A 12,760-nucleotide genomic window follows, 5' to 3' on the forward strand; every position below is an offset into this window, starting at 1 on the left:
AGGAAACTGAGGTTGACCCAAGTGAAGTGATTTATCCAGTTAGACTTAGTCAAAATTGAACTCAGATCTTGCCAATTTCAGTGCCAACTCTCTATTGATATTGAGGCAGTGTGATCCAGAGGAACTAGCACTATTTCTGAAGTCAGAGGACTTAAGCTCAAATTCTATTTGGTGTCTCTGGGCAAATCATTTAACTTTTCCGGACCTCAGTTTCCTCAAAAGAGAGAGCCTACAGGGTCTTTTGCAGCTCCCGAGCTACGTTCCTATTATGTCCATTTTACAGATCGGGTAAATGAGGTCGGAAAATGAGGTGCTTAGTCCAAGATCACAGAGCTAGGAAGGGCTGGAGATAGCATTCGAATCCGAGGTCTCTCCTCCCTCCAAGTACCACGCATTTGCCACTGAGCCAGCGCCACCTCTATTGCCCACATCTGCAAGGACATAAACACAGGTGGGCTCTCTCCACGGCCCCGCCACTGATCCCCACTGCAGGGCACATGAGAGCAAACACAAGCTAATACGTAAACCAAAAAAAGAAAAAGAAAAAAAATCTCAAGTCCTTATCTGGGCGGGGACTGAGCCGCGCGGGGCGGGCCAGGGCGTCGGCTGGGCTGCGGAGCGGTCACTCTTCCCCATGAGAGGCGAGTCACGGAACAGAGCGCCCCGGACTCTCACACCATGGCCAGCGCCGGGCCGCTCCAGGAGCCCCGAGCGCGTGTCGGGGGCCGCACCGGCTGAGCCGGGAGCCCCGGGCGGGCCATGGGGGACCGGGAGCACAATAAGAGGCGCCTGTTGGAGCTGCTGCGGGCAGCTGGCACCGGCAACGGGGTGTGCGCGGACTGCGGGGCGCCAGGTAAGGAGCCCGAGACGCCGGGGACCCGGATGCGCCTGCTGATAGCCGGCCCCCGGCCTGGACCCTTACACCCAGCCTCCTAGCAGGAGGATTCACACCTTGAGAGCCCTCGGCCTCTGCAGCTGCCCAGCTCATCTCCCTTGTTAGCCTTTCTAGGGACTCCCTGCCCAAGCCCTCTTCACCCTCCTCACCCTGTGGCTGTTTCCTAGCCCTTCCTACCCCCTTGGAAAGGCACCTATCAGTAGTTTTTCTTAGATTCGCTCTTCTTTTACCCAGAGCATTTACTCTTGCTTGGGGGAGGTGTCCACCTGTTGGGGTCGAAGGGCGTGGGAGAATTTGAAAGGGAAAAAGGAGGGTGCTTTCCATAAATCGCTTTCTAAGAGCTGAGGTGGGAAATTAGAGCCAGTAACCCTGATTCCCGGACTGGCTCCGGGCCAGGTTTCCTCCACGTGTCGGTTAGACCAAAGCTTCTTGAACCTGTGCTTTGCGTCCCCATATGGGATCCCACGAGCTGCCTGTGGAAGTCGGGAAATTATGATTCCTTATCAGTGAATGTTTGGTTTGCAGTTCTGTTTTATATGCCCCTACACCCCGAGTGGTAAAATTTTCTCTGGCGAAAAGGGTCGTGAGTGGGAAAACGTTAAGAAGCCCAGTGTTAGATTGGGCACGCAAGACAATCCATCCCTGCTCTCCAAAGGGCCAGCAGCAGCGCCCTGGGCTATCTGTTTGCAGCTAAGCCGCACCCCAACCCACTTTCCTGTCCGTCCTCTCTTCCCCCTGCAGATCCCGACTGGGCCTCTTACAAGCTGGGGATTTTCATCTGCCTGAATTGCTCCGGGGTGCACCGGAACTTCCCCGAAATCAGTAAAGTGAAATCGGTTCGACTGGACTTTTGGGATGACAGTATCGTGGAGGTAGAAGGGGGAATCTTAAGCGGGAAAAATGGCAGAGATGGAAGGGACTCCCAGACTCTTTCCTTTTACAGAGGAGGAAACTGAGGCCGGAGGAGAAGCACTTGCCCAAAAGAGCTTATATTCAATCGGCAAACTGTCTGGCAATCAAAAGCATAGTTTTATGGCAGATATCTACACAGAAGGGAATCGAACCCAATCTCTTCTTTCCCAAATTAGTGCTTTTTCCCACAACACCCATGGATGGAGGATGCTTTGGCCAAGAAACGCTGAATCCAAAGAGCAGTAGTGGTCAAGGCTGGCCCCACATATTCCCATTTTTCAGATGTTGCTCTGGTCCTAGAGTCATTGCTGTTAATTAGACCATAAACCTAGTGGCTCCAGACTCCAACAGGCCTTGAGTCTAATTTTCCTTTATTTCCCCACTGGACCTCTGATTTCATTATTATAGAGAAGTCCTGGATGAGAAATTCTTACCCCTTCCCTATAAGGCCCTGAAAGGTTAAGTGTCAACTATCCCTAGTGAATTAACGAACACTTAGGTAAATCACCAAACCAGTGATAGGTGGAGATAGAAAGAAAAAGCAAAAATGGCCTCTGCCCTCACGGGGCTTACATTCGCGTGTGTCTCACCACTATGGGACAGTCGAGATCATGTGCACAATTAGTTACATAGCAAACACTTCAGTAGTTATTGGAAAAAAGGAACTTTAGAAGACAAGATTCCAGCACCTGGCGAGGGACCAGGAAAGGCCGCCTGTGTAAGGTGACATTTGAGCTCAGCCTTGAAGGAAGCCAGGGATTCAAGGGGGAGGGGAGTATTCTAGACATAAAGGCCAGCCGTCTACAGAGGCACTGAGCTGGAACATAGAAAAGCTTCTGTATGCAAGGAACAGGTAGCTGTTTGTCAGGATCATAGAGTCTGTGCAGGAAGGGTAAAATAGAAGTAAGACAGGTGCTATGTGTCCAGAGGAGCCTTAGACACAGCTCTTCCTGGTACAGTAGCCAGCTCTGCCATTATGTTAGGCTGCTTCTCTCACAGCAGGTAATGATGGCCGTAAAATCCTCAAATATCAGGTTAAAAAAAAATCCCCAAATCTCAGGAAGACCTGAGTTCAAATCCCATTAAGACATATTGGCATTGAGACTCTAAGCAAGTCATTAACTCTTAGTGCCCCAGGAAAAATCTCTGTTACTGAGTAGCTGTCAAATAAGTTGCATCAGTAAAGAGAATTTCTTATCTTGGGAGTTCCCTAAAACAAAGAAATCTCTCTCTCTCTCTGTCTCTGTCTCTCTCTCTCTCTGTGTCTGTCTCACTCTGTCTCTGTCTCTCTGTCTCTCTCTCTCTCTCTCACATACACACACACACACACACACACACACACACACACACACTTGTATTTGCAGACTTTTTTGCAGGCTGATGGTTAGAAAGCTATCCAGAAATGTGCTGGCGAATAAGTAGCTAGCTGGGTATTAACATGCTTCCCCCAGGCAATCCAGAAGTATATGTAGATGATCGAGAGTTAACTATGTCCAAGGGCAGAGATTTTAACTAAAAGGTCAACTGACAAAACAAAGAATGCTGGGGGACTTGGAATCAGATTTCTTCCCTTCCCTCATCTGAATTTTGTGACTCTGGGCAAGGTGCTTGAACCTTTCTAAATCAGTTTCTTCATCTGTTAAAAAAAGAAAAAAGAAAAATTATGATGATAATGTTTGGATGTAGTTCAAGTTGTAGGGATCATATGCAGAATGTCTGTAAGATTTGTATAGATGTATGGTAGGATGGTATTCTCTTCCTCCCTGGGCCCTCCTCCAATTTGCTCTGTGATGATCCAGCAATGGCCACTGTTTGCAGCATCCCTGTGATTTGCCTTAAGGGGCTACAGGATTCTAAGGCATCCGGTCAAAAGGGAAAAATCGTTGTATGGCTAATCCAACTGCCAAAGTCCCAGTGCTTCCTAGAGTCTGCAGGCATCTGCCTGATTCAGTGACATGGAGCCTTGGGTTCTCCTGGAAGGCAACCCTGGCTGAGCCTGCTCTTCCACTCTCCTGGCCAGCGGCATGGGAGAGTGGGCTGCTCTGTCTGTCTGCCCCGTGGGTTCCCCAGCTGCCTTTGTCTGGAGGCACTGTTGGAGCCTGGAGCCACTAGGCCGAATTACAGGCAGTGACTCTAGGACCAGGGCAACGAACTCTTTCCCTGACCACAGAGCGTCTGCTTCCCTTGAAAGACTAGATTTGTCTGCACTTCATCTAGTTTCATTTCACATTTTAGGCTCTAAGATCATGCAGGGAAATGGGGGAATAGAAGGGGAAGGAGGGGACAGGAGGGAAGGGAAGGGCTTGGACCCAGATATAATTGCTGTGGAGCCAATCACCAAGCTGACTTTTGTTTTTCAGTTTATGACACGAAACGGAAACCTCTGCTCCAAGGCCAAATATGAAGCAAAAGTCCCTTCTTTCTATTACATCCCCAAATCTGAAGACTGCATGTAAGTTGGATTCTTTTAGGGTCTGAGTTGGTCCCTCCCATTATTATCATCCACATCTAAGAACTTCTAGTCAAATTGTAGATTTAGAGCAGAAGGATCTTGGAAAGCCATTGTGTCCAAACCCCTCTTGTTACTGATAAGAGGTCCTGAGGCTGAGAAAGTAAATTACTCACTCAAGATTGCACACCCAATAAGTGTCTGAGATAGGATTCGATAGCTCTTCCCAACTTCAAGCCCAGTGCCTTATATTTACCGGATCATTCCTATCACATAGCATCACCTCTTGCTCATTCAGCTCTCTTCTTGTGACTTTGAATGTTCTTGCCCATGGAGAGAGCTCACACTTGATTGTCTGCTAATTTAACCATAATTTAGATCATAGATTCACAGAATTTGAGAGTTGCAAAGATATTCAATAAAGGCATTCAACAAAATGCTTGTTAAATTGAATTCAGTTGAAGTGAATTTAGGGAGAGAGTTTTGAAAGACAGCAAAAGGATTTGTAATATTCTAGGAGTGACATATTGGGTCTCGAAGGCCCAGTCTTTCTACTCTGACTGTCTTGTAACAATGATCTGGTGTCAGAAATTGCTGTAATGGTATGTAATATATTCCCTGTGAGTGAAGGTGATGATAATTGACATAGATATCTATGTAGTATTTACCATGTGCTGAACTCTGCTAAGCACTTTACAAGCATTATTTCATTTGATTCTTACAACAACTGTGGGAAGTAAATGCTATTATCACCTCCAATTTACCTGTGAGGAAACTGAGTCCAAGAGAAGATAAATTACTTACTAGTAAATGTCAGGGTGAGTTTAAATTCAGGTCTCTCTGTTTCCATGTCCAAAATTCTATCCACTGCACCTCCTGACTCTCCCTGTATATCTATAATTATCCCTACCTATACTGTCTATATCCACATCTATATCTATATCTATCATGTCACATTTTTTTTTTAATTATAGCTTTTTATTTACAAGTTATATGCATGGTTAATTTTACAGCACTGACAATTTACCAAACCTTTTGTTCCAAATTTTCCCTTCCTTCCCCCCATCCCCGTCCTGAGATGGCAGGTAGTCCAATATATGTTAAATATGTGAAAGTATAAGTTAAACACAATATATTTATGCATGTCCAAACAGTTATTTTGCTGTACAAAAAGAATCGGATTCTGAAATAGTATATAATTAGCCTATGAAGAAAATAAAAAATGTAGGCAGATAAAAATAGAGGGATTGGGAATTCTATGTAATGGTTCACAATCATCTCCCAGAGTTCTTTTGGTGGATGTAGCTGGTTCAATTCATTACTGCTCCATTGGAACTGATTTAGTTCATCTCATTGCTGAAGATGGCCACATCCGTCAGAATTGATCATCATATAGTATATATTGTTGAAGTATATAATGATCTCCTGGTCCTGGTCATTTCCATGTCACACTTTTCAAAGAGCTTTCACACTTTATTTGATCCTGACACCCACCATATAAGAAACAAGAGAAAGACATTGCATCATCTGAAATGGATGAAAAAGCATTTTTAACTGCTCACTGCTCACTGTGCTAAGTGCTAGGGATACAAACGGAAAATCAAGCTAATGTTCTAATTGAGAGACAAAGCACATACAAGAGGATTCAGATTTGTGTTCCCTTCATGGAAAGCAGCAGGGCAGCAGGCAAGGTCCTGAGAACCTAGGGGAGGAATATCAGGGCAAATGGTTCCCTATCAAGAGGACAATGTGTTTAAGAGTTAAGAGCGGAGGGTGGTTTGGGGATATCTCCAGCAGAGATGTTGGGGATGTCAGAGGTCAGAATCCAACTGCTAGTGGAAAACACAAATCTTTCTAATGATCGTGCTTTTTTCTTTCTCAGTAGGCTGCAGTGAGAGAGAATTTGGAACTAAAAATATAAAAAAGAATGCTGAGAAAAACAAACATTTAAAAATTTAAAAGAAAATGTAAATATTTAAATGGAAGGAGTTGGACTAAGTGACCTTTAAGACCTCCTTTCAGCTCTAAATACCAATGATTCACGCTCTGGGTTCAGAGAGATTAAAGCATTTGCTAGGAAACTAGAACCTAGATATCTAGATTGTATCTCCCTGAGCCCAGTAAGCAAAGGCACTGAGTCATTCAGTCAGTCGATCAACAGGCATTTATTAAGCACTTAGTATGTACTACATACTATACTAAGAGATGGTAAAACAAAGAAACCCAGTATTACCTTCCAAGAGTATACATTCTAATGGAGGAGACTACCCTCCCCAGGAATGGCTCAGCTTGTGACAGGTCCAAAGTCTCATCCCAGGAACTTAACTTTCTTATTCAAGATAGGGGTCCCTAAATTGGCAAAGGGACACATGCCCTTTTCTGGCAAGGGAATAGTCTCAGTGTGTGGGTGAGTCTCCTGGAGGCAGCAGACATGGGGAAGAGGGAGTGAGATCTACTTGGCTACCTTTGAGAAGGTTTTAAACCCATCTCTAAATCCTTAACTTCAAAAGGAACATGTATTAAATACCTACTATGTGCCAGACACTGAACTAAGCTCTAGGATACGAAGAAAGGCAAAATCAATCCTTGCCCTTGAGAATCTCCCAGTTCAATGGGAGAGACAAGAGGTAAACAATTATGTACAAATAAGACATGTGTGTATATATGCACACGTATGTAGGGCACAGGTATTTCATATATATGCATAAACATATATAATTGGATATGATCAAAAGGGGTTAGAAAGTTGACATTTTAAACTGCTTTCTCTTGATCAGGGAAAAGAAATCCATTAAGCACTTTAAAAGTCCCTAAGACCGAGTCCAGAGCCCAGGGCTGACCGTCTTTCAATATTTACCCAAGAAATCCCTGCTAAGCCTCTGGCCACACTGGCCACAATTCTCACCACCACAAGCACCCAGGTCTTCTTAATTCTAAAATCTGAGTTTCACATCAATGAGATGTGAATCCTGAGAGAGGGGTGTGTGTGTGTGCATGTGCATGTTTTCTCCAGAAGTTACAGGTGACATTGTCAAGCTATTTGACTCCTCTCATAAACTAGGTGAGCATGAACTCAGGAACCTTAAATATTTACATTTAAGAGTCCTTTTTTTGGGGGGGAGAGGGGTTGCAAGCAATTTAGGAGAGTCAGGATCCTGGCTTTACCCTCCAGGGAACATTTGGAGGAGGGAGCCTTGTATCTGCCTAGGATGAGGCTGTTCCTCTGCTTTCCCTCCAGCTGGGAGAATTTCATCAAAAGCTTAACTTTCCCATGGAAAAGAACATGGTAGATCCAGCTAACTAACCATTGCCTTTCTCTCTTCAGGGTCTTAAAGGAACAATGGATCCGAGCCAAATATGAGAGACAGGAGTTTGTGGCTGGCAGCCTCACCTGGACCATCTCTGGTAAAACAGATTTTTCCATTTAAAGTTTGAGTTTTTATGGGCACAAGAAAATGTGACTTCAGTGCTATAAGCAGAATCTTAAAAAAAAATAGCTTTTTACTTTTCAACATTGGCCCTTGTCAAACTTTGTGTTCCAAATTTTTCTCCCATCTTCTTCCTCCCCTAGACAACAAGTAATCAAATATATGTTAAACATGTGCAATTCTTCTAAACATCTTTCCACATTTATCATGCTGCACAAGAAAAATATAAAAGGGGGAAAAATGAGAAAGGAAAAAAACAGGCAAGCAAACAACAGCAACAAAAATGATGAAAATATTATATTGTGATTCACATTCAGTTTCCATAGTCTCCTCTCTGGATGCAGATAGCTATGTCCTCACAAGTCTATAAGAATTGGCCTGAATCAACTCATTATTGAAAAGAGCCAACTCCATCACAACTGATCATCACATAATCTTGCTGTTGCCATGCACAATGTTTTCTCGGTTCTAATTACTTCACTTAGCTTCAGTTCATGTCTCTCCAGACCTTTCTGTATTCATCCTGCTGATCATTTCTTATCCAACAATAATATTCCATAACATCCATAAACCACAACTTATTCAGCCATTCCCCAACTGATGGGCAGCCACTCAATTTCCAGTTTCTGGCCACTACAAAAAGGGCTGCCACAAACATTATTGCACATATGGGTCCCTTTCCCTTTTTCATGATCGCTTTGGGATACAGACCCACTAGTGACACTGCTGGATCAAACAGTTTGATAGCCCTTTGGGCATAGTTTGCTCTCCAGAATGATTGGATCCATTCACAATTCCACCAACAATGTATCAGTGTCCCAGTTTTCTCCACATTCCCTCCAACATTCACCATTATCTTTTCCTGTCACCTTTGCCAATCTGACAGATGTGTAGTGGTATCTCAGAGTTGTCTTAATTTGCATTTCTCTAATCAATAGTGATTTAGAGCATTTTTTCATAGGATTAGAAATGATTTTAATTTCTTCTAAAAATTGTCTGTTTATATCTTTTGACCATTTATCAATTGGGAAATGACTTGTATTATGAGCAGAATCTTGGCAGAGGGATTGCTAGCTCCTCCATTATGGTTTATGGATAGATAATAGATTCAGGTCAGGAAGAGTCCTTATTCATTTTCTAGAGGTCCTGTAATTTCACTCATATAGGGAAATTCTTGATGAGAAAATTTACTGCCCCCTCCATTAGACTGTGACTTCCTTGAGAGCAAGAACTCTCTTGCTGTTCTTTGTATTCCTCCTGCTTAGCACAATGCCTGGCATATAGTAGGCACTTAATAAATGATTGTTGACTTACTGGCTAATTATGATTACCAGATCAGTGTAGTCAACTCTCAGTTATCTGATGCAAAAAAGGACCTGTAGCACAAATACTACAAAATATTAATTCCAGAGAGCCTGTGACAGTGGGCTACAAAGTGAATCCAGCAAAGATTCAAGCGTTGGTTCTACTGCTTATTTGCTGTGGGCTTAAGCACACTACTCAGTTTCTCCAAGGCTCAGTTTAGTCATCTGTAAAATGGAGACAGTACCCGACCACCTACCTCACAAAGGTGGATCAAATAAAATGAACTGAGTCTTCTTTAAGGTTCTGAAACCATAAACTGCTGTGTGGGAGAGCTGTTGTCACCAGGAAGACCTGTGTTCAAGTTCCATTACTGCAAGTCACTTGACTTGTCCAAGGAGACCTTCTAAGAGAGAGAAAGTATTGACCTGTGTTGGTAGAGTGAGTTTCCTCACTTGGGCATCTCCTTTACTAATGAAATCCCGGGTCCAAACCTTAGTCTTTGCCCTATTAAGACATTATAGTTACACTATAGAATGTGTTAATCAGGATTAAATGAATTTAATGTGTAGTACTAAACCCTTGGGATAGCCAGCCTGGGATTTTCTATTCAAAGGATCATAGGTCAAGAACTGAAAGGGGTCTCTAGTTCAACCTTGAAATTTTACAAATGAAGAAACAGGCTCAGAGAAATTAAAATTCTTAAATACAGATCTGGGGCTTTAAGGAACAGTCTTATAGTGGTGCAGGGGTCCTTTAAAAACAAAGAAACACATTTTTTTGTTTGTTTTTCCAAATTCCTCTTTTAAAAGCTGCCACAAATAATTCATGAATTAAGTAAACCATATGTGGGTAATGAAATTACATCCAATTTGGTGGGATCCAAATGGAGGATGAGGAAAAGAGTCAGAAAGAGCTCTTTTCACTTAGGGCAAAGGTACATAGCTTGGAATTTCTGATATCCAGAGCATCCTAAAAGTCTTAGGGAAGTTTGGGACACCCAGCAGCTATCACTGCTCTCACTGCTGCTGATGCCGATCAGAATGTACCCTTGCCTCTCACCCCGTTTGCTTTTTTTGTGAGTTCATTTCCACATTCCTTCAAAGAAAAGTTCTCCAACATTCTGAAGGCTTCCTAACTTCTTTATCATCTCATGGACAGTTTTATAGTCTGTTAGGCAACAGATCCTTGTTCTGACTGTATAACTTATCTCCTTTTCTCCATTAGACACATCTTTTATGTCATTAAAAATTTTTATAATAAAAATTTTATTTTATTTTCACAATACACACATAGTTTTCAACAATCACTCTTGCACAATCTTGTTTTCCAAATTTTTTCCCTTCCTTCCTCCCCTCCCCTTCCCTAGATGGCAAGTAATCCAATGTAGGTTAAACATGCACAATTCTTCTATGCATAGTTCCACAATTATCATTCTGCACAAGAAAAATCAGATCAAAAAGGAAAAAATGAGAAAGAAAAAAATGCAAGTAAACAACAAAAAGAGTGAAAATGCTATGTTGCGATCTATACTCAGTCCCCACAGCTCTCTCTCTGAGTGTAGATGGTTCTCTCCATCACAAGTCGATTGGAATTGATCTGAATCACCTCGAAAAGAATCAAGTCCATCACAGTTGACCATCACACAACCTTCTTGTTGTTGTGTATAATGTTCTCTTGGTTCTACTCACTTCCCTTAGCATCAGTTTACATAAGTCTTTCCAGGCCCTTTTGAAATCATCCTCCTGACCATTTATTTTAGCACAATACTATTCCATCACTTTCATGTACCATAACTTATTCAGCCATTCTCCAACTGATGGGCATCCACTCAGTTTCCAGTTTCTTGCCACCACAAAAAGGTCTGCCACAAACATTTTTGCACCTGTGGGTCCCTTTTCCCATTTTTGTGATCTCTTTGGGATACAGGCCCAGTAAAAGATGCCATCTTTATAATAGCCTATTTTATAATACCCTCTTAGGAACATGTTTGCATAATCAATATTCTGTGTCCTGCTTGGATCCTTAACTGTCTTTTTTGGTATCATCCACACTTTTGATAACAATAATAGTGATAAATAACTTTTAAAAAAAAATAACATTTAAATGGTTCTTTAGGGTTGACAAAGCTTTTTTTTTTTTTAAATAAATTATCTCCTCTGATCCTGATTACACTTCCATGAGAAGGGTACTACTAGTCTTAGTATTATTTTTATATTATAGATCAAGAAACAGAGACTGAGAGTTGAATGACTTGATCATCCATACACATCTGTTAAGTGTCAGAGGCTGGATTTATGTCAATTAATCAATCATTAAGTAGTTGTTACATGCCAGATTCTGTTTTAGGCAAAGAACATATCTCCTATTGTAAGTCTCAAGTTCTAGGCTCCTTCTGTCATATTCTTCTGGAGAACTTTTGGCGGCAGGGACCAGCTTCCAGTCCTGAACTGAAATAACAAATCAATCCAGTGTTGTTTGGTGAGGGGATTTGGGAGCCAAGGTAATAGGTGCTAATAGGTCTTTTCCTCATCCTTGTTGATTAAAGGCAACCGAGAAGGACTCCTATGGAAGCGGGGAAGAGACAATGGGCAGTATCTGAAGAGGAAGTTTGTCCTTTTGGTGAGAGAAGGCCTTTTGAAATACTACACTAAAGAAGAGGTAAGTGTTACTGTTGGTCCTAATAGGTTGGAATAGAGATCTGAGCCTGGTGGTTATCAATTTTTAAAAATACTTCTAAAATTGCATTTCAATGTAATTGTTTTCTTTTGTAATTTTACATATACTTTGAGTATTTTAAAAATATTATTCTGAGGAAAGTAAATTACGTCATTGGATTGTCAAAGAGATCTATGACATACACACACACACACACACACACACACACACACACAGGTTAAGAATTCCTAGGTTAGATCAAAAGAGTCAACCATAATCCCAGTAGAGGACCAACTGTAGTCAATTGTGTCCTAGTACCATCGTATTCTTAGACAACAGCAATGAATGAAAAAGCAGTTATTAAGCTCTTACTCTGTGCTAAGTGCTGGGATAGACATTTGAGGTAGTCTCTGCTCTCAAAGAGTTCACATTTTAATTAAAAAAGATAGTTCTTAAAGAGGGGTAACCAGGTGTTACAGAGAATAGAGCACCACTCTGGAGTGAGGAAAACCTGAGTTCAAATCTGGCTTCAGATTTGAACTTACTAACTGTATGATCTTGGGCAAGTTACTTAATCCTGTTTGCTTCCATTCATATAAAATGAGCCAAAGAAGAAAATGGCAAACCGCTCTAATATCTTTTCCAAGAAAATCCCAAATGGTTCCTCAAAGAATTGGACATGACTGAAAAATGACTGAAGAATGAAACATAGGAACTGTGTTCAGTTTAGGAGAACTCATTTTCATGTTCAGTTTATGGCAGATGAAAAGGAAATACTTGAGCTAACAGGACAGATGACAAGGCTCTAAGCACCTTGGAGAGCAAGGGAGGTCAGCATCCAGCTAACATTGTAAATGACAAATCTTTAAATGGACTAGGTGATCTCCAAGATTTCTCTGGCTGTAAATTTGTGGTACCAATGAAGAAACTGACTCCAAGAGGTTAAGCCTTTTGTCCAGGAAGCGTTAGACCCAGAATTAGAGCCATTGTCTGTAGATGACAATGGTTCCCTGAGCTCACTGAGCAGGGCTACAGTCAGTCAGTGATATTTATTATGCGTCAAGGACTGTGCTAAGAACTGGAAACAGAAAGACAAAATTGAGCTTTACCCTTAAA

At 42.1% G+C, this 12,760-nt stretch overlaps 1 protein-coding gene across 2 annotated transcripts in view; it reads left to right on the forward strand.

The window, feature by feature from the left end:
- Positions 1-308: 308 nt before the first annotated feature.
- Positions 309-12,760, forward strand: part of ADAP2 (ArfGAP with dual PH domains 2) — a 33,954-nt gene continuing 21,502 nt past the window's right edge. Inside the window, exons 1-5 of one of the 2 annotated variants that reach the window (XM_051992380.1) lie at positions 309-853; positions 1,637-1,767; positions 4,168-4,259; positions 7,582-7,661; positions 11,535-11,647. In XM_051992380.1, the coding sequence (XP_051848340.1) occupies positions 760-853; positions 1,637-1,767; positions 4,168-4,259; positions 7,582-7,661; positions 11,535-11,647 (510 nt within the window). In that variant the 5' untranslated portion in view covers positions 309-759. The remainder of the gene's footprint in view (positions 854-1,636; positions 1,768-4,167; positions 4,260-7,581; positions 7,662-11,534; positions 11,648-12,760) is intronic. The other variant, XM_051992382.1, reaches the window with a different exon arrangement.

The sequence above is a fragment of the Antechinus flavipes genome, chromosome 4 (genome assembly GCF_016432865.1).
Source record: "Antechinus flavipes isolate AdamAnt ecotype Samford, QLD, Australia chromosome 4, AdamAnt_v2, whole genome shotgun sequence".
NCBI lineage: Eukaryota > Metazoa > Chordata > Mammalia > Dasyuromorphia > Dasyuridae > Antechinus > Antechinus flavipes.